General features: G+C 49.7%; 1 protein-coding gene across 2 annotated transcripts; it reads right to left on the bottom strand.

Annotated features, from left to right (window-relative positions):
- Positions 1–873: 873 nt before the first annotated feature.
- LOC128143343 (endoplasmic reticulum-Golgi intermediate compartment protein 3-like) lies at positions 874–21,653 on the bottom strand. 2 transcript variants are annotated; one of them, XM_052790447.1, is made up of 7 exons: positions 21,485–21,653; positions 20,516–20,603; positions 19,077–19,196; positions 6,848–6,944; positions 4,465–4,529; positions 1,700–1,836; positions 874–1,214 (listed from the first exon to the last, which is right to left on the bottom strand). In XM_052790447.1, the coding sequence occupies exons 4-7, from the start codon at positions 6,936–6,938 to the stop codon at positions 1,148–1,150; spliced, it is 360 nt and encodes a 119-aa protein (XP_052646407.1). In that variant the 5' UTR covers positions 6,939–6,944; positions 19,077–19,196; positions 20,516–20,603; positions 21,485–21,653; the 3' UTR covers positions 874–1,147. The 2 variants fall into 2 exon arrangements, 1 of the variants encoding a protein (XP_052646407.1); XR_008235731.1 differs by lacking the exons at positions 874–1,214; positions 4,465–4,529; positions 6,848–6,944 and having other exon boundaries at positions 1,749–1,836; positions 21,485–21,651.
- Between the last annotated feature and the right edge of the window lie 373 nt (positions 21,654–22,026).

A 22,026-nucleotide genomic window follows, 5' to 3' on the forward strand; every position in this document is an offset into this window, starting at 1 on the left:
GGAACTTTCTACGAAAAGCTCCAACTTCAGCCCCTGGAGCAGGAGTTCCCATCTAGTACGAAACCCAGGCATACATAGGTGGAACGACTGAAGCTTTCGCTCCCTGTTTTGCAGCAGGAACGGGACAGACTGCAAGCAGCGAGAGAAAAACCGGCATGGCAGAGAAAAGTTCAAATTTACAGGACAACGAACTCTGTGAATTAAGCTTTATTTCATGAGCACGTGAAGAAATACAACACACACACACGACAAACAGGGCTCGGTCCCCTTTGCCCGGACTACTCTCTTATGTGAATTCACTGAGGCACTACTCAAGCCATGACGTTTCATAACTTACAACCCGTAACACTTAAAGTCGCAGGATTGGGGGGGGGGGGGGGACACGACAAAAAAAAACCAAAAAACCCACCAAAAAAAGACTTTGTTTTTCCCTAGTGGGAGTGCTCATCCTTCCTCCTGCGTCACCGTGCGGGCATCCCCTGTATCACACTGTGAAGCACAAAAGCCTCAGCAGTCCAGCTGCTGTTGAATCTCCTTCAAAGGCTTTTTGGCTAAGCTGATGTTTTATACCTTCCAGCTTGGAAGTCTGGTCTATACCATTTCCAAAAGTCAGCAGATTCTGACAATACTGCCAGGCAAAGATGCTGGCTGCAGGAGACAGCCAGCTGCAGGTGCTAATGGCTGCATCATGGCCCTTTAGCTCTTTCTGGCCACCTGTGCTGCCTACCTGGTGCTCTCCCTTCAACCCAAAGGCGCTGCTCCCAGCATACATCAGGCCTTAGCGTGAGCTGGGCTAGCCAAAATCTGAGCAGGAGTTGAGTGAACAGTCACACTCCACCCCTTGGTGTAGTCAAACATCTAGCAAACCCGCTGCTTCGGCAAGTGGAGGTACTGTTACTCCTCTTGCCTCGCCTCCGGGGATCTGAGGCAGCGCCAGAGCTTACAGCCTTCAGGCAACCGTTAGTCTCCTATTGCTATGCCGTGCTAATCACGATCCCAGTATCGGACCGAGTCGGAGACCTAAGCACAGTGTGGACGCTTGTTTTATCAGTGTAAGAATGTACATCCCAGCTCCTGAACCCTACTGCATCCCTTGACGGCGGTACTGGCAGTAGCAGCAGTCGCCAGACTCCTCTTCCACGTGCTTTTATGGCTCTGGTACGCCCTGGTCTCCCTGAGGAGGTGAATCTTCGCAGGTGTTCAGGGCAAAATGCCTGTAAGATTTACGCGAGTAAAGTACACGGTGCTCAGCTCTGGCAAGTGAGCCGAGCATACCGCTGAAGCCATCAAGTTACACCTTAAGGGTGTTTTCACCAGGAAGCCTCGGCGCCTGAAGTTCTGTTGCTACAGATAACGGATTGAAGCCCCTTCCCCCTGTGACTGTTGTGTCTGCCTGCACTGTGGACCTACTCCAGCAGTTCAGCAGGAAAATGGAGGTGCTCTGCTCAAAGAATCGTCCTCAAATGGCTTGTTGAATTAATATGCTTCAGGTAGTAGCAGAAAAGCCCCAATCCCTTTCAGATGTTCACACGGAGAAGAAGGGCATCCGGGAGTGCCTCTTCCTCTCCACCGACTGGGAAGGGGCTCGGATGGCTTTCAGGCATTTGCACTGTCGCGTCTAAGCGAGGATGGAGCCTTAAGCTATGCAAAGTGGCAAAAATCAATGGAGGGTGATGACGTAGATTGAAATGTCTCTTACCTGTGTTTCTCTGTCAGCTTCACCACCATGGGCAAAAGTTCATATAGCACAAATACACCAGGCAGACCCTGGTCTCCCAGTAGCCCGTTGGCTATCTTCTCATGTCGTGTAACTGAAAACGGCTTAGTCCCTACCACCTAGCAGGAAACAAACACAGCAAACGTCGTTTCGTTAGCGAGGAACAGGAAAGGCTACTAAAACATGAGTTCAGTGAACCGTAGCAGTGTAGCCCTGCCCACTCACTTGTGTAAGCACTGACAGTGCTTACAAAGGGTCATAAAAAAAGCACCATCAGGATCGAGTCTATTTTTCCTACAGGCTATCAGTTAAAGCCCCAGCTAGCCCAAAGAATGAGTGATGCATCAGTCCCCAGGCTGGACTGTTTTGGTCTCTGCTGGCAAGTAACGGCACAAGCTGTTCCTCTCGACCTCAACCCCAAGTCCACGTCATCTTCCACCAAAATGTAGTCCACCCAAGCATGCTTCCGGAGACAGCACCGGTAGGAGAAAGCCATATATATATGCAAGAGTGAGAAAAACGGAAGTAATACATAAAGGCAGGAGAGTGCCAGGGCTGCAGAAGGACACAGATTGCCCATCTTTATATAAACGAAGATCACCCTGCAGCATTCTCCTGCACCCTGCCATTCTTCTACCCATTGCCCATACCAGTCCTATTCTTAGAGCAAATCAATTGGGTTTCTGTAAAATGACATTATGTTCCCCTATTGACATTATCCCTAAAATGACGTTATTATCCCTAATAAGCTATCTGACACAAATTACGATCCAAGCTGAGAAAGATACTATCCAGTTTCTTCACCAAATTCCACATTTCGGGGTTCCAAGTACTGAATGCATAACACAGCCCCTGGCATCCATCTGGCAGCACACTTGGATCCATAATTACCCTAAGTCTGAGCATCACGGTCTGCATGGATTCCCCTCCCGGTGACTAATAAAAAGCAACTCTTTTGACAGGAGAAGTCCTTTGAAAACTGAACAGCAGCTCTACAGTAGCGTGCGAGATCGCATCAAGAGAAACAGAAGCCATGGGATACTGGGAGGTGGCCCTAAGAACAGGGCTCCGACTAACTATCCTTTGTACTTCAGGAATTTCAATCATCCACAAAAACTGCAGAGGCATCCTGAACCCAAGCAGAATGAGCTTCAAACATGGTCTGAAGGTTCTCCCAATATCACCTCATAGCAAGTAACTTCCACCCAACTTCCAGGAAAGAACAGACGGGTCTTTTTGTCCTTTCTAGGCAGGGGACTGAAGAAAGAGTGGTCCACATAAGGATTTATCACATGAGAACCAAGTCTCGCAAACAGTTTCAATCTTTAGGGCAGGTGAAGAAATACAAACTATGCCTACCTTTCAATGGCTTCTCTCAGACCGCTCTGCCCACGCTGCTCTAGGATAGCTTCGCTTGAAGGTCTGCATTGTACCTACCGTGGCCGTGTGGCTCCTCAGATTTGTGGCTCCTACGCAGCCTCCGACATAACTAATAATCTGCCAGTGATTCACATTTCAGAGCGCCGAAAGCAAACATGAAGGCTGCGTGGATGTGCAGTAGTATGTTGTTCCGATTGCAAGGATATGTGGTACCTGCCCGAGAGCGGGATGCGTTTGGGTGAAGAGCCTGAGGTGGTAAGGGTTCCCAGTGCTGTGGGGTTTGCACAGCGTTATAAAACTGCGTAGGACAAGGGAGTCAAAATGTGGCGTAGTTTCATCCACAGGTAGATCAGTCCTTGCGCTGAACGAGCCCCAGAAACACACTTGGGTTTCACCTCAGAGGAAACTGGTTTGGTGTTAAAGGGAAGCTGGGCACGGACCACCCATGCAGCGTAGAAGATACAGCACCAAAACCTGGGAGACAGCTAGGGAGCTAAGCCGTCTTGTACGTGAATGTTCACAGAGCTGCTGGGGCACGTGGCACCCGTCTCTTCCTCACTTAGGCTTAGGTAAGTACGCTGGGTAGCACTGGCGGTGAAGTCTGCGCAACAGTCAAGCTGCTGCCTCTACTGGTGTTTTCTTTGCAAAAGAAACGTAACAGCTTACATCATTCTGCTGCCCTAAGACTACGGGGGCCCAAATAATGATAACTGCCAGGTTTGGTTTGGTTTGGTTTGGTTTTTAAAAAGAGGTTCTCTGGAGATCCCCTACAGAATGATGATGGCAACCCACGTGAACGCTTGCAAACCAATGAAAGAAATCACAGTTCTTTCTGCTCCCTCAGGCTGGCTTCAGAGGAGAGCATAAGTTTGTCTGTGTTCGCAGGATCTTCGTCTCACCCTGGTATCTCCTTGGTAATTTATTTCTCCTACCTGTCCCAAAAGAAGGGCATATTCTGAAAGCAGGGCTGGAAATCCGACCACGCTCTTTTGGAGGCTAAAGGAGTTTTTAAATCGGAGACAAGCTGATCTTGGGTTATTCTCCAAAGAACATTTTTAGGATCTCCCTGCTGCTTTGACTTCTCCTGAGCATGCACTATGAGGGATTCGTGGGGGAACATGATCAAAGTGGCGTGGTCACTTTGATCTAGGTGGGATGGAAGACGCAGAAATCTGCTTCGTCGCTGCTGTAACATTACAGGTAACATTACACCATAGAAATTGTTATTCTTGCTGGGGTGGTGATCTGAAGAAAGTCAAACAGATTGTGTCGCTTCCACCAGAGGCCAGATATGGTCAGCGTCAGAATATGAGGAGAAAGTCTGAAGGCTTTCACTTGCCAAAGCAATAGGGAAAAAAGGTACTTACTTCACCATCTACTTTCATATACACCCTGGGGACCGCTTTGACAAAACGCTGAAACATCGTGGAAGCTATAAGCAAAGACAGAGAGACACAATTAATAACCGGTGAAGAGCTGCGAAGCTTAACCGACACGTTCGGTAAACACAAGCTGGTTTTGTTCAACTTGTCAGGGAACATCTTTCTGCACAACAGCTCCTGGAGGTTTTCAAGGACAGTAAAGTTAACGCCTGACACGAGTTTTCCTTTTGCCAAAGTGAATCTCGTTCCTGTTCCAACCAAAACCAAAACCAAAACTACTGGCATTTTGGCCTTGACTAAATGGAAAACTTTCTAACAAACCAGTTATCTTGCTATAGTCTCACCAGTACAACTTCTTGAAAATTCTTACTCTAGCACATGAAAACCTTTATATTTAACAGCATAGCCCTAAGAAAACATACTCTAAATGAGAATCCTCTATCAACGTCAATTAACACCGCAGTTTATTCCTGTAGAAGCATGGGTTTTGTAGTATCAGGAGATGAAAAGGAAGACCTGGATCAGTGAGGAGAAGAAAAAAAAAAAAAAAAAAAAAAAAAAAAGGAGAACTCCTCCTGCTGCCTCAGACCAGCCTGTTCCGTCAGTTCTCTTAAGGATAACGAAAGGCAGGAGTCGCTTTGAAAACCTGTTTTCTATGAAATTCCCTAACAGGAGAAGATTATTCATTCTCATTCTCATATATAGTCATTCTCATATATAAGATCTTTAGCTGGTCTGCAGTAAACGTAAATCTGACCTGCAATCTGCTTCTCCCACTTCTTTTCCAGGGCACGTCTTCAGTCCTAATTCCTCAAGAATGTGCCAACTGCTTCTCCGAGGCCCAGGATGGAAAGCTGCAGCCTACAGAGAGAATCTTACCAGCCAGCTACAGGCCCCCTCTCAGAAAAACTAGGGCATCACGATCGTATCGAGCATTATCACGCCTCTTCATTTTTCTGTATTTGATTTTAAGCACCATCCTTTGATTTGGGTCCAAGAATTAAAATCGATGGTGGAAAAATTTAAAAGAACGGATTCAGGTAGGATCAACAATCCTACCACCACCTCAAAGCAAACGACTTCTCTCTCCAAGCTTTATTAGCACAAACTTTGCGTAGAATAAGTCAACAGATTTAATAATAGAATGAGTTACCTGGAAAATAGGAGATGCAACAGAGCTGCTCAACAGGCCACGAACAGTGTTTCCAGCCTGCCCCCCTGTATAGCCCCAGCCAAGGATTGGTTTAAAACCTAGTCAAGCTAATCCGTAGAGACAGGTTGAACAAAAGACGAAAAATCAGCAAGAAGCAGGTGCTTTGCTGGCAAAACAGGCAGAGCTTGTAGAGATAGATGTGTAATAGTTAATGGAGCAACTTGAGGGTTTCTCAGAGTTGTGCAGAGATGGGACTTGAAGGCAAACTGAACAGGAGACGACTGCCCCGAGGCGGACCTTGAAATCTCAAAGATGAGAACTGGGACCAGCCAAGACGAGAGCGCTGAGGCAAGAACTAATTAAAGGGCTTTGATGAACGATAAGACCTGGGAACCGAGATTCGACTGGAAACTTACACAGATTTTGGACTGGGATAATGGGTGGTAAAAAGGTATATAAGACTGAGAAACTTTTGGAGGGTTGCCATTCACTGTGGCGGTGGCCCAACTCTGAGTTGTTAATAGAGCAAACCTAGAGAAACCCATGACTGAGAATTCTTTAACACTTTGCAGACTTCAGCGGATCTAAAAAAATGACTAATCTCTGCAGTGGCATATAAAGAGGTGCGGTCAGGATCTTTCACGGAAAATGCACACAAGCAGGCTTGCGTGAATAAACCAAGATTAGAGTTTGAGCAGCAGCAGCATGAGGACAGAATTGCCCTTCCTTCTCAAGCCAGCAAACTGGAGCTATCTAGGAAAGATCAGCACTATTTCAACTTCACTGCAGCTGTTCAGCTGCTACTGTTGGGTAGACCAACGTCAGGCAGACACCACGACATGACTCTCCACCAACTATTTTTTCTCTCTCCTGCATCTTCTGGTTACCTCCTACTGTGCACACTAGCTAGACAGGGCTCCCCCTGAACTACACCTGATGCAGGCGCTTAATAACGATGTGCTGTACCTGCTGTCGTGCCTCCACGAACACTGAAAAGACAGATCTTTCAGAAAGGTCACAGAATCAAAACACATTGGCACATTTGTTCCACGTGAATGGAGGCAGCTGTTCCAGAAAGAGCACAACGTGGAGGAGTCCATGTTTTACGCAACGCTGTCAGGGTTCTCGTGGAAGACTGGGAACTTTGCTCCTGTTCTCTTCTAACACCTACTAATAGGGACACTTAAAAAGAGACTTCTCTCAGCAGGCTTTTACCTTGCTGCGCAGCGACATCCGTCCCGTCCAGAGGGTTCACAATGCCTGGATAATCCCTCCCAAACGAGAGATGCTCGATATAGTGCGTCATATTGATCTGAAACAGAAATGCTAATAACTCAAACAACTGCACAGCATCCACGGGGCAAGGTAAGGGGCCTAAAGTTAATTACTTGTATATGTTTCTGAGTGTGGCTCTGGGACAGAGACAGGTCCTCCCTTACTCTGCGCCTCCTAACAGTAAACTCCAAAGCCCTTGCTCTTCTTTTTTATTCATGGGAGATTCCAAGATGTGGGATTTCTCCTTCTCCTGCTGGAAATCCCCAGATCCCGCTGCCTCTCCCTCTCATCTACAGAGCAGGCTCTCCCGCCCGCTCCTCTCCCTGCCATAGAACCATGCTGTCAGCACCTCGGTGGCACAGGTACAGGTATCATCTGCTTTCCTCCCAGCACAAGGCAAACTCCAACAGATCCAGAAGCAGTTGTGAAAATGCCAACCCTAGAAAACCAGGAAGCACAGATTAAGGAGCAAGGCGCTCTCTGGAAGAGGGGAACAGCCTTGCCAAGCAACACGCAGATGTCCCAGAACATACTTCGGAGCCTTGTGTGAAAGCAGGTCCCAGGTTCTGCCCGCCCAGAGCCATAAAGCCAAATCCGGCCGGGATCAGTACACTAGGATCTCAACGTGGCAAAGGGAGGGAAATCCAGAAGGAAAACAGACCAAGAGAACCAGAACACCGTCTTGGGAACACTTACATTGTCAAGCCCAAAGCTCTGCAGATTGTCAACTGTAATTGAAACGTAGTTTAACAACGTAGTTCAGACTGCAATAACGAGCCTATCTATTTACCTTATGCTAGCTTATAAGGGAGCTCCTCTCATTTCCATTGCGATCTAAAATGGCAAGAAAATCACCTGCGTTTCTCTCTTGCTTCCAGTAGGGCATGTGATAGATAAAACTCCCCTCCTGACTTAGACTAGCCACTGCTACAGTGAAGGAAAGTAACTTTAACTTGGGGTTACTTCAGATCAGGTATTTCAGTCCTCACCTGAATGTATGCTTAATCTAGGGCAAAAACAAGATCCCAGGGGCAAGCCAGGAAAACTTCACTGTTATCTCAGTCGCCACCTGACACGCATAACTCCTCTAACTACTGTAAAACCCAGAGGCACAGCAGATCTAAACTAACCACTGAGCAGAGCACGTGCCTTAATATCACGTCCAAGTGCCCTCAAGAAACCATCCTCATCTTAGCAACTCTCAGCGCTCTGCCTATCAGCCCTGTTACTGGCTGCCCGGAGTACCCACAGGGACAGGAAAAGACTTTGCGGGGACGGCCTGAGCAGGGTATTTGCAAACCACTGGTGGGGCCAAGGCGAGCTCTCACCAGTGCTAGGATTTGGGGAATTTGGCCTGCCCCCTCTCTGCCCTTCCTGCACGCAGCAATATGACAACGCCGGCAGCACCACGTGCCCCCAGGAGGGATCTGGCAAAGATACGGGCAACGGGATATCTTTCGGTTGGCTACTTACATGACTTTATGCAGTGCCAGAAGCATCAGTCTCAGGATGAAAATACAGCTTGCAACTCAATTTCAGTATCGCTCCTACCAGGTTTACCCAAAGGCACACAGTCATCTTAAAGGAGCCAGAGGCTGTGGCGCATTTTAACAGGTAAATTCACATGCTCAGGGAGCCAGACCTCGCCCTTCTTTCACCTCAGCAAAGAAAAACACACTTCAAAAATCGTGGGCTGTTATTTGAGGAGCCGATGGACTCAGATCGCCAAGGGCTGCTATTAACCAAGATTAGGAATGCTGCTCCCCTGAAGGGTTTCTGATATATGGCCTAGCACAAGACAAGCTGCAAAGCTGAACAACTGATTGGAACGAGCCTCTCCTTTAAAACATTTCTTTAACATGAGTGTGCTGTGAACTCTTTTTTTTTTTTTTCTCCATTAACAGCTTTCAATAAAACACCAGAAGCTTTACTTGTATCCCTATAAACCCCTTATAAACCCAAAGAGATATACATGCAAAACAGAGAACGTACAGTCAGAAAAGGAAATGCTAAGCCTAAGCTATACTCCTCCAAACGCCTCTGATGTAGGGAGAGGCCCTTGCATTTCACAGTTAAAACGTTCAATGCTCAGAAACTAAGGCTGCAGTCACTGCAGTTAACGCAATGGTTCTGCATTACAAAGAGCTCAGAGCTGCACTGGCTTCAGATATTCCTGTGGCTGTCTCTGACAAGTGTGCAGACCTATCACTGCCACTAGCACAGTGGTTTGTGTGCCTGGGCTGGCAACTGGATCAAAGAACTCATTTGGCTTTAAAAAAGAAACTCCCACTAAACATTTGGAAATAGATGTGAAACGGTGGGCAGGGAAAGGAAAGAAGGGAGAAGTGGCCTTGGGATTATGCGACGCCATCTCTCTTAACGGTTACCAGCAACATCCTGCTTCATGCCGCGGTATTTTTTGCGCTTAAGGCAAGAGTTAAGTGGCTTGGCTGTCAGTGAAGTGTCAAGTCCCGCTGCCTTTTGTACAGACACCAGCAGGCTAACCTTCAGTTAATAACAAAGCGCTACAGAGATCCCAGCTCTGGTGGATCTGCATTTAAACTGGACCTACTGCCAAAGGAATAAAACAGTCTTTGTCCCCCCGTCTTTCTGTTGATGGCTCCTTCCTGTTCCACCCTCCTTTCGGTCATGAGCCACGTCAGAGAACCTAACAGGCCAAAATGTAAGTATTGCTTTATGTGAGGCTGTTCTTCCAGCCAGAGCCGCTCCAGAGTAAGGTTAGTCACGTCAGCTTTAACGCTTGGGTAGTCTCACATTCGTTAGCCTCTGAAGTGGGAGCTGAGTACTAGTAAGGCTGACAAATCTTACAGTAATAGCGCAGTACCAGAGAAATGCAAGGGCAGCACGTGACAAAGACCAGCCATTACCTAACCTGTTACACTAGGTTTACATCGCGCGTGACCCACTTTAACAGTTACGGCTATCCAAAACAAAAATTCCCCACAGTGCTCCGCCACGCCTTCCACAGATAAAACGCCAATTAATTAGTTTTTATAAAACTCTTCTCCAATAAATGAGTTGCAACTCTGCCAAAACGCACGATTTACATGTTCACTTTCTAAAACAGCGTTCCACCAGACCGCAGGTCGGTTTATCTCTGATCACTGAGGATGATGCCAAGCACGTGCGTATGTACCCTAGGTCGCACATAAACGTGTAGCTAGCCATAGTTTGCTTAACATAAAACAACAGGCTATTTAGCCTGCTTAGAGAAGAAACAGAACAGAAGAGCTTAAGACACTGTCAGCTAGGACCAGAGACTGGTATTTCTGAAGAAACATGAACACATTCCTTCCTTTCCGTAACTGCAGCTAAGTGCCGAGCTAGGTAAAATCAAGAGACCTGTAAAACTTCTTAAGTTTGTCAAGAAGTCTGTCTGGTTTTATATAACCTAGTTTTCTTCACCGTTTTAGTAACGCCGTTTTAAGAACTGCTGTCTATCTGAAGACTCCACCCCATCTTGCATTTCTCACCTGAACAACCACAGAGCCTCCCTGGACTCCAAAATTCAGTCCTTTACCTGCAAAACAGCACTTACTGCCACTCAGGACTCTCTCAATCAACACATGAAGGCTGCAAGAAACCCAAGACACAGCTACCCAAACACGTTGCTCCAGGGTGAGCTAGGACACCAATTCTCAAACTGGGGATGAATTTTCTGGAGGAAAAATATCTTACAGCAGGAGCGCAGCGGCAGGAAGATGAGGAGCGGCATTAGGATGCATCGTGAAAAGGGGACTGAGGCAGGGAGCAACACAGAAAATGTTGCAGCGAGGAGAGGGAGTGAGCAAAGCCGAGAGCCTGAGCCCTCTACCAGACGTTACCGACTCAAAACATCACATCTCAACCTGTAATCACCATGATTAGGGTAAGAATTAGAGACCGAGGCAACAAAGGCAACCTCGTGGTTGGTGTCTACTGCAGGCCACCCAATCAAGGGGAGCCTACTGACGAAGCCTTCTTACTCCCGCTACAGGAGGCATCGTGCTCGCAGGCTCTTGTCCTGCTGGGGGACTTCAACCACCTCGACATCTGCAGGAAAAGTAGCACGGCGAGCTGTAGGCAATCCAGGAGACTCCCGGAGCGCACTGAGGGTAACTTCTTAAGCCAGGTAACAGACAGCCCGACCAGAGGAGATGTGATACTGGACCTGTCGGTCACCGACGCAAGCGAGCTAATCGGTGACATCAAGACTGGAGCCAGCCTGGGCTGCGGTGGTCATGCACTGGTGGAGTTCGCAGTCCTGAGGGATACGGGTCAGGCGAAGAGTAAAGTCAGGACCCTGAATTTTAGGAAAGCAAACTTCCAGCTCTTCAAGGAGTTAGTCTATAGGACCCCCTGGGAAACTGCCCTCAGGGTCAAGGGAGCAGAACAGAGCTGGCCGATCTTTAAGGACGCTTTCCGTAAAGCGCAAGAGCTCTCGATCCCCAGGTGGAAGAAATCAGGAAAGGAAGGCAGGAGACCTGCATGGATGAGTCGAGACCTGCTGGTCAAACCGAAGGGCAAGAAGGAAACGCACCGGCAGTGGAAGCAGGGACAGGTATCCTGGGCAAGTATAGGGACGCTGCCCAGTTGTGTAGGGATGGATGGGGCCAGGAAGGCCAAGGCGTGGCTGGAACTGAACTTGGCAAGGGACGCAAAGAATAACAAGAAGGGCTTCTACAGGTATGTCAGCCCGAAAAGGAAGGTCAAAGAAAGCGTACCCCCCTGATGAGCAAGACTGGCAAACTGGTTACAAGGGACAAGGAGAAGGCTGAGGTACTCCACAACTTCTTTGCCTCAGTCTTCACTGGCAGCCTCTCTTCCCACACCTCTCCAGGGGGTGGACCGCAAGACGGAGACTAGGGCAGCAAAGGCCCTCCCACTGTAAGAGAAGATCAGGTTCGTGACCACCTGAGGAACCTGAACATACATACGTCCATGGGACCTGACGAGATGCATCCCAGAGTCCTGAGGGAACTGGCTGATGGAGTTGCCAAGCCGCTCTCCGTGATATCTGGGAAGGCACGGCAGTCGGGTGAAGTCCCTGGTGACTGGAAAAAGGGAAGCATGACACCCATTTTTAAAAAAGGTAGAAAGGAGGACCCTGAGAACTACCAACTGGTCAGCCTCACCTCTGTGCCTGGGAAGGTCATGGAACAGATCCTCCTAGAAGCTATGCTAAGGCACATGTTGGACAGGGAGGTGATTCGAGGCAGCCAGCACGGCTTCACCAAGGGCAAGTCCTGCCTGGCCAACCTAGTGGCCTTCTGTGATGGAACGACTACACCAGTGGACGAGGGAAGAGCTACAAATGTCGTCTATCTGGACTTCCGTAAGGCCTTTGACACGGTCCCCCACAACGTCCTTCTCTCTAAATTGGGAGAGATACGGATTTGATGGGTGAACTGTTTGATGGACGAGCAATTGGTTGGACGGTCTCATCCAGAGGGTAGTGGTCAACGGCTCAATGTCCAGATGGAGATCGGTGACAAGCGGTGTCCCTCAGGGGTCCGTACTGGCACCAATACCGTTTAATATCTTCATCAATGACACCGACAGTGGGATCGAGTGCACCCTCAGCAAGTTTGCAGATGACGCCAAGCTGAGCGGTGCAGTTGACACGCCTGAGGGATGGGATGCCATCCAGAGGGACCTGGACACACTTGAGAAGTCGGCCCATGTGAACCTCATGAGGTTCAACAAGGCCAAGTGCAAGGTCCTGCACCTGGGTCGGGGCAACCCCCGCTACCAATACAGGCTGCAGGATGAAGGGATTGAGACCAGCCCTGCGGAGGAGGGCTTGGGGGTACCGGTGGATGAAAAGCCAGCAGTGTGCACTCACAGCCCAGAAAGCCAACCGTACGCCCAGGCTGTATCAAACGAAGCATGGCCAGCAGGTCGAGGGAGGTGATTCTGCCCCTCTACTCCGCTCTGGGGAGAGCCCACCTGCAGTACTGCGTCCAGCTCTGGGGTCCTCAGTACAAGACAGACATGGACCTGCGGGAGTGGGTCCAGAGGAGGGCCACAAAAACGATCAGAGGGATGGAACACCTCTGCTGTGAGGAAAGGCCGAGAGAGTTGGGGTTGTTCAGCCTCGAGAAGAGAAGGCTCTGGGGAGACCTTATCACGGCCTTCCAGTACTTAAAGGGGGCTTATAAGAAAGACGGGGACAAACGTTTTAGCAGGGCCTGTTGTGACAGGACACGGTGTAATGGTTTTAAACTGAAAGAGGGTAGATTCAGACCAGATATAAGGAAGAAACTTTTTACGATGATGGTGGTGAAACCCTGGAACAGGTTGCCCAGAGAGGTGGTAGACACCCCATCCCCGGAAACATTCAAGGTTACGTTGGACGGGGCTCTGAGCAACCTGATCTACTTGAAGATGTCCCCCCGCTCACTGCGGGGAAGGGGGCGGGCCGGGTGGACTACACGACCTTTAAAGGTCTCTTCCAACCCAAACTATTCTATGATTCTATGATTACCTTCAAAAAATCCAATGGCTTAACGAACCCTCGGAAAAACTCCTACTGAGCATTCCGAGATTAGCAGGCTTGGTGCACGAATTCCCAGGAGAAATTCTCTAGCCTGTTGTACAAATGAGATTAAGTGAGATCATCACCCCATCTGACTTCAACAGGCAGAAGTCGCTCCAACACGTCACCACGTCCTCCTCAATTACATTATCTGCACAGAGCAACTAATAATCCCCCAGCACATTATCTCCAACGCTGATATGTTAAAATCGTTTAAGACAAAGATTCTCAACCTTTTCCATCTGGTGACCTCCTTTACCACAGAAGAGTGACCTGGCACGGCTCTCCTTTCAGCTTTCAGGAAATCTTCTCCGATCCCAGCCTAGATCAACAGCTCCTCCCAAAGGAGATTTATGCGCACAGCAAGTAACAGAAATTGGTTAGCTCTGTAGTAAAACGGGTTGGGGGCGGGGCGGGGCGGGGGGGAAGGATACAGCAACACTGACTCTCAACAGCGTGCACTGCAAAAACGAGCAGAGCAGGAGAGAAGAGAGAAATATTCCGATCCTTACAATGAAAAGACACAGAGATTCAGACAGAGCAGCGCTTAAAACTCGTACCAAAAAGGGGAAGAGCAACAGCTTTGCCAGTGTGCTTTCTAGGCTATATAAAATGACTCCCTAGCTAGCCAAAGGGCTAATATATGGACAAGCAATCATCTACAGAGAAACAAAAATGCAGGCATTAACCGCTAAAAGGAAAAACACAGTGGCATGCCCATATACGTTAAGTGAGCTCTAAAGCAGCACGCCAGATAACAATGCTGGTTATATTTAGACTCTTTCCCAGTTCTTAAGGGAACAGAAAGGTCATTTTAGGAGCAACCAAAGCTATCCAGAAGTGCACTCGAGGTTTACATTCACAACATGTTAACATTCAAAGCTGGGTAACAAGTTTTTGTTCTTAATCGGTCCTGTGCTGCTTTTGTCACACCTGATGCACAGAGAAGGCAGCGTACCACGAGGCTGTTTTGTTCCTTCTGCTGCAAGATCCCAACAGAGGCGAATACCTGGAAGGATGGGGGGGGCAGGAGAAACCTATGTTTGGACGACATACCTCAAAGGAGGTTAAGTAACCTCCTTTTTTGTTTGTTTCGGAAGACCGTTCACGTATATTCAACGCTCTGCATGACTAACCAATAACTGTCATAGACTTACACCTCCTCAGAGATGGGCCTCTGAATCCTTCACACAGCAGTTTCGATCCACTTTGCCACATGCTACGTCCCTGGCGGGGCTTCTACAACAGCAGGTTTTGTGGTACGGAGAAGTTATGGAAGGTACGGAGAGCCTCCAGGTGGCTGCTTGACAAACCTTAGGCATTCCCAGCAACTGGTACGACTTGAGCTCTGGCGGATTATAGCCCAGTGACAAACGGAAACGTCACGTTTGCGGTCTCCAAAACGAGCTTGATACAACTGCAAAACAGCTTGTCCGTCTGCACAGAAACGGGTGAGACCTTGCGTCTTTCAGCACCGAGACAACCAAACTCCGAAAGGAGTTTACCAGCGTAAAAAGGAAAGCCTGCTGAGGATGAAATAAGAATCTCAGCCTCCGGTATTCAGTGTGGGGATGAAAACGGTTAATTCCCCGGCAGACGCTACTTTGGGACAGAAGTTAAGAGTGAGCTCACACAAACACCCTCTGTGGAAGGAATACTGTACAGGTGATCCGCCAGAGGATTTGGATCTCCTCCACGCTGAAACGGCATCCTCGACTGATGGAGACTGAGTTTTCTTTCTTTGCTTCTGTGTTTTTTTCTGGACCAAAGAAAAAGCTGAAGCCTGGAATCATGAATCCCTCAAGATGCAAACACCTCTGCGGAAGGACGCAACTTGACAGATGGGACAGACCAAGTCACTACAGAGACAATAAGAGCGAGGGACAGTCCAGAACCTATGGGCTACCACGGATCCATTCTTACAGAAGAATTCTTTGCAGGTAGGAGGAATGAGAAACACCAAATGACACCCGTTGTTCGTGCGAGCGATAAATGCCTGGTCTTCGCTCCCGTAAGGATGCAAAGCCTGCAGCAGAAGTGAGAAGGCAAAGCCATAACCAGGTTTCATTCCAAGACGGCTCACGTAACGGTGAAATAATTTACACGGCTCCCCTCTGGACACCAAATAACCCCAGAAAAGATGCCGTTTGATGAGATACAGCCTTTGTGCTGCTGCAAAGGTAGTGCAATTTGCGCTGCCCTTAAACAGGCACGTGCACAAACTAGACAACCTAACTCTGCACGGTCTTAACAATCGTGAGCACAGCTTCCAAAGGCAGACCAAAACCACAACGGTTCTCATCATTCTCTCAACACGGGCCCAGGAGGATTTCATTGCACAGACCTTCACAGACACTTTCGAAAAAAACACGCGTGCAACATAACTGTATTAATTCAAGTGCTAAGAAGATACAAAAAGGTGTAAAGGTTACCGCACGTCCTCCGACTCTGCCCCGTAACAGCTCTCGCAGCGACCCACATCCAAAGAACTTGGATCAAACACTTTTTCTTCTTCTTTCCCCAGCTCCAAGACAAAAGAAGATGCAAAGCGACGAGGCGTGACTAGAAACACTATCTTGTACTCTTGTTCCGTTCTGGGCGCAATAACTGTTCCACACACGAACGCAACGATTCTGTCGGAAGCTGCGCGTCCTGCACCCAAAGCCCACCCGGAACGGTATGCGCAGAGCCTGTTGAGGTGCGAAGTAAGACCAAGAAGCAGAGTGGCATTTGTCTTCTCAAACGCACCCTCCATACCAAGAACTGGCTATCTGTAAGCCTCGCTGGAGCGCTGATCAGATGTTACTTGCCTAAAGGCTTTGCTAAAACATTGTCTACTTCAGACAATGTCGCACAGTAAATGGCGGCAATTGTAACAGGACCTGTTACACAAACAAAATTTTAAATAGCAGGCAACAGCAGGCAACAGTGCACAACGCACAATCCTGTCCCAAGACGTGTAGGGAACACGGTTACACATTGCTGTGAAACAAGATCAGAGCCAGAGTCTCCCGAATGGAAAATTGGCACCCAGTCCTCCAGGATGACAATGCTGACAAGGCACACACGTTAACCCCTGCTCACTAGAAGTCTCCAAGGAATTTCTACCTTCTTCGTGACTTAACGATTCTGACAACGTCTGTGCCATGTGTGTGCTGAATGCGCAGCCGCAGTACGGCTGGGGCACGAACTCATGGGAATTCATGGTCTTACGTGCAGAAGGCTGAAGAGGGACAAAACCATTGGCTCTTATAATAAGAGGCCCCCTTAAAAGCAGGCCGTTTCAACGCACAAACCCTGAAGGACAGGACCAAGTCTCTTGCGTTACAAAAGCCCTCTAAGGCTCGCTATCCAGGCGTGGCTGCACTCCCCTCTATAAGCCTTGAAAAGGTGGCTCCTTGGATCACTAACGCTGGGGAAGGGGACAAGGTACATAGTCAGACACTGCTGAGGGGATAAAACGTTATCAGGGCCCTGTCTGTTGAGACTGGGGGGTATAACAGGCGGACGGAAGCGAGCATTAAACACGTCTGTATTTCGTACTAGCCACAGAAAAAAGAGATTTTAGTTGGAAACTATGAAACGGGCATCAAAATCAGTCATTACCCTTATTTCTTTAATCACATACTTTATGGCAGTGACGCTCAAGCAAATAAGAGCTTTTAGGAAAATATCCCCTTTAGTAAACAACCGTGCGAGACTTTCTTTCTAAAGCTCGCAACATTCAAAGCAGTTGAAAGCGCACTTAAGAATTCACTGTTCAAAAAGCGGTACGGCTTTTAATCTCGTAATTACACTCAAAGACAGCGTCAGGAAGAATACAGCTAAATAATCGCGACGCTTTGTCAAAGCCACGATTCCCGCCACTTCAACAAGAACACCTGTACGATACACGGAGTCTTTCAAGACACAGCAACCAGCAACAGCTTTTTAAACGGAATCAGTAGCTGCCTGTTGAGTTGTCGCAGAGACAGCATCCAGAGGGAATGCACACAGTCCGGATACTATAAAGAAACTGCAGTGCATAGAACTCTACACCGCAGGGTTTCTTGCCGCTGACACGGTCCTCAACTTGCACGCAGATACGATACGTGAAATTGGAAGACTCTGTCCACGGTAAAAGGAAGGAAACGATAAGAACCACCAATAAAGAATTCAATCATGTCTTGTCATTCAATGGAAAGGAGTAAGACGACATCCCAAGCACAGAATGCAACCTACCATAGAAATCATCCAGCTATTAACTATCTTAATGTAACTATGATTAGGAGAAGCCTCCAGATGCTACTCCGTAAAATTTGGGTATGCTTTACTAAATTTAAGGTCAATACTGCTACAGCTGCCATTTAAGTAACTGACTGAAGGTCAGCGTTACTAATAGAAACTGATAATCGCAGAGTTTAATGAAGACGGGTGGATACTTCTGACCTAACCTGCAACACGGGTGATGGAAACCAAACTAGCCGCGTGCTTTTTCCAGACAGCGGAAGAAATTGCTTGTTGCCTGCAATGCATCTGATCTCTTCTGAAACGCCTCTTCCAGGCGAGACCGTTTGCTCCTTACGAGTTTCTCCTCCTCTCCATTGATTACACAAGGAGCCAGAGCAACCGGTTCCGACGGAGTAATGCCAATGGAGACTGGCAACACAAGTAAGGCAGGAGGCCTACATGCGTTAACAGAGAATTAGATACAGAAAAGCTGGTTTTGTCCCCGGGCATTACATTTGTAACGCCACAACCTCTGAATACAGAAAGGCTGCTAAGCGAACACAGCAGTAACAGCGCTATCACCACATTCCCGTGGCAGCAGGAGAAACTCCCGTACCTACCAATCGTTCAGCTCTTGGCTTAGTTTAGCCTTGCAACTTCAAGAACAGAAAAGTTCAATCCGAGTGATACAAATCAACAAATTCAGTTCACGCCGACACGTAGAACTACACCATCTCCCCGAAAAAGTAATAAGGAGCTCGTGTTTTGGAAAGGAAAAGTCAGGACAGTATTACTGTTACATTGCAACACTTTGCCAGAACCCTTTCTGGTTTGTATCGAAGCGCAACGATGAGTCACAACACGAAACGAATGTAAAGGAGAGGTTTACGTAGCCAAGGACCGCTTACAACAACCTGTAACCGATAAACCAACTAAAATATATTTATCTAGGTAGGCATTAACACACACAAAGTAAATGTAGTAAGGTGCAAGCTTGGGCTTAAGGGTCGAGTCACTGGAGCCTTCCCTGGAGAGAGGCTCTTTCCTCTAACCAGGTCGTCCCATTTGCCAGCCCACCGCGATTTAAAGGCACAACCCAAGCCAAGTTTTGCCAGAACAGCTGCTTGATGCCTAGTCGTAAAAGACCATTCATGCAGCAGCTTTACTCCTGAAATGCATCCGTGAGTCCTCGTCGTAATTTCAGAGGGACTAGGCAAAGATCTGCCTCGCAAAAGTTGCCAGTATAACAGGAGCTCGCCCCATCTGCCAGTTTAATAGAGTTGCGTGCTATAAACTCTTCAAAAGCTTGTGGTCTTTAAATGCTCTTCAGCTGTCACTTGTTCCCGTGAATCTCAAAACAGGCATACGGTGATGGAAAGACAACGAGAGCGTCCACCCAAGAAAGGCAGAATAGCACCTTACCGTGGCTCTCGGCCTCCGGGGTCACACGATTGCCAGCTTTATCCAAACGTTGTTCAAACAGATTGTGCTCTACATCCAGCTGCTGCTCTCCTGCTACGTTCCTGGCATCGATGCTCAACTCTGAAATCAGTGAGCAAGGAAAGTGGTCTATAAACACACATTTGTTATGGCCTGCGGCAGGCTGAGGAAGCATTCAGCCAGTGAAAATACAGACTCTTTCAGCGAGGGCGATAAGAACGTGCCAAAGCGGAAGAGCGCGTATGGCTGGGGACGAGTGACGTACAGGGAATAAAACGCACGTTGCAGCACCCTGAACGACCCTTCCAAATACGGGGTCGGGTTTGGTGCACCAGAAGGACTGTTTCCAGCTGCCCAGAAAGCGTTACCCTGAAAGGTAATGCACTTAAGGCAAAAGAAACCAAAACCAAACCCCTCAAAGCCCATAACCATTGCCAGGAGTACAGGAGTTAAGCTTCAAACTGGTTGAAAGCTGCCTCCTACCTCTACCCCCTCACCCTTCCCCCTTCACCATCACCACATTTCCTCGTGACCCCTCTTCACAAAGAAGACTGAGAAGGTCTGGGGTCTCGGCCTGGTATCGAAGCACCGTGATGCGCTTGCCGGCTACATGCTACAGGCTCCCTTAGAAGACTGACAGCTTCTCTGCACAAAACAGCAGGGGCTTCCAAACTCTCTGGCCTTCCCGCGCCCTTTTAAACGTGAGGAAGGCAAAGACCAACAATATCTCGGGTGGTCACAAGGAAGTCAGACTCACTACCTTTAGAGCCCAACGCACTACCCAAAGGAATTACCGCAACAGAACAAGAGGCAGGGAAGATTAGCGGACAGTCGGATAACGTGCACCGCAGCGGTACGCAGGAAGACTTGCAAAATTTTCCCTCACTTCACCCTGCAGCTTTGTTTGGAATTTAGTTAAAAGGTAATCCGACTACTAACGCTCACTCCGATTTTAAAAACTTGGGAGAAAGGTTATCACGTGGCGTTGGCGCTACAGTCAGAACTGAAGTACAAAAACCACGGAAAAGTTGCGCCTCGCCAAGTAACTTCCAAAGGAGACTCTAAAGTGTTTCAGCAACAGTACAGTCAAATCTCGAGTCCCAAGCGAACACCGAACGCTGTGCCAGCCTTTTCAGTATGACCGAGCTCTCTGACAAAGTACCACACCAAACAGAAACGTAAGCGGGTTTATACCTTAGCCTCACGTATCATCTCGAAACAGAATACAGCCTGCCTGGAAGCGCTGGTTTAAGCGCTCAGCGGGCCTGCCTGGAATCGCTGCGTAACCACCAGGGATCACCAATTCCTCCCTGTCCGTGGCCCAAGCAGCAGTGCAGCACTCGGAAGCACCGGGCACACCGAGCCTGTCGGGCCCTCGGCAAGTATGAAAATTATCCCCAACGTTCAGAAGGCTGACTCACAAGCACAAGGCACGTGCGGAAGAATAACATCGAGACTGATCTTCGGTTTAGCTCCCCTTGATTTGTCAACGCGCAGTTCCGGATGAACCTAGGCACAAGGGAAAAACAGAGAGTCCTCTTTCACTTGGAAGACAATCAAAAGGCCTCTTTCTTTCCCTCGACTGCTCTGGCTCACCAGCTGATTTTTAAGACGTGGGATTCAAGAGACACCTGAGCTGCTGCCTCCCACCGTAGCCAAGCGCTTGCCGTTTCTAACGCTTTTTTTTAAGAAAGGTAGTAACTTGGGAATCTTAGAACCTGCGGTGGGCACGGGGGCTCTCGCGCTTGCTTGCTTGCTTGCTTGCTTTCCTTTGTATTGCCTGCTTGTAGGCGGCAGAGACAGCGAGAAGAGACTCTGAGACGCTCTCCTGCCACAGCGTTACAGGAAGCCACAAGCCACCCTTGGCGCCAAGCCGCTTTCGGGGGAGGGCAGCCCGCTCCCGGCCTCAAGGCCACCAGCTCGGAGAAAGAAAAAAACCCCACGCAGATCTGCGGCGGGTGAAGCTGCCGCGTGGGCAGCCCGCAGCAGGCGGCGGAGGAGGCGGCGGCTCGGCGCGGGGGCGGAGGCACGGCAGGCCGCCCCGGGCCGCAGGGCCGCCCCGGCCAGAAGCAGCACCGCGAGGCGGGGACGGGCCGGGCCGGGCCGGGCCGGGCCGGCCCCCCGCCGCCGCCGCCGCCGCCGCTACTCACCTCCTTGGTGAGGTAGTACTGCAGCTCCGAGAAGAAAAGCAGCACCACGATGAGCCCGCTGACAACCGTCACTGCCGGGGAGACGAGAACCGCCGTCAGCCCCGCCGGGCGCGCCTCGCCTCGCCTCAGTCCCGCCTCAGCCCGCCCGCCGCCGCCGAGCGCCGGCCCGCAAGGCCCCCCCGCCGGCCGCCGCCCCACGGCGAGGCCCGGGCCCGCCCGCCGGCCCCCGGCCGCCCTCACCCAGCGCGCCCCCGCACGTCTTGACCCGAAAGTCCTCCAGGGTCTTGTCTTGGGGAAGGCATCGAACCGCTTCAGCCGCCACAGCGAGTCCGTGGCGCCGCGCGGCCCGGAACCAAACCCGCCTTCCGGCGCCGCCCCGGCACCGCCCCGCCGGGCAGCGCGGCCCGAAGCCGGCCGAGGGGGCGGGCGGGGAGGGGCTGGGGCTCCCGGGCTCCTCCGGGGCGGGCAGGTCCTCGCTGCCGCCTCGCCCTCTTCTGACCCTCCCTGCCAACGGCCCCCGGGCCTCTCAAGGACACCCGAGAGACGCTGACTGTGCCGAGATCGGTTAGCCGGGAAGGGCTTGAGACCAAGGCGGAGCTGCTGGCAGAGAGCAGTTTTCACTCGGTTTGACCTCCTGCCCATCCCATCCCCTGCCTCCAGCTTTGAAAGGGCTGGCGTTTGTTACCCCCGCCCTTCGGAGAACAACCGAGCTGTCCCTCAGGCTGGCTGTCGCAGCAACAAAGCTGAAAGCAAATCACCTCGGGAGAGTACCAGCGCTTATT

The sequence above is a fragment of the Harpia harpyja genome, chromosome 1 (genome assembly GCF_026419915.1).
Source record: "Harpia harpyja isolate bHarHar1 chromosome 1, bHarHar1 primary haplotype, whole genome shotgun sequence".
Taxonomy (NCBI): domain Eukaryota; kingdom Metazoa; phylum Chordata; class Aves; order Accipitriformes; family Accipitridae; genus Harpia; species Harpia harpyja.

What these genes read in the sequence shown, in the direction of transcription:
- LOC128143343 (XM_052790447.1), bottom strand. Translation starts at nt 6,938, where the DNA reads ATGACGCACTATATCGAGCATCTCTCGTTTGGGAGGGATTATCCAGGC. An exon ending in GGATGTCGCTGCGCAGCAAG is followed by an intron (nt 4,530 to 6,847) that starts GTAAAAGCCTGC and finishes CTTTGCTTATAG; the next exon opens with CTTCCACGATGTTTCAGCGT. An exon ending in AAGCTGACAGAGAAACACAG is followed by an intron (nt 1,215 to 1,699) that starts GTAAGAGACATT and finishes TAAATCTTACAG; the next exon opens with GCATTTTGCCCTGAACACCT.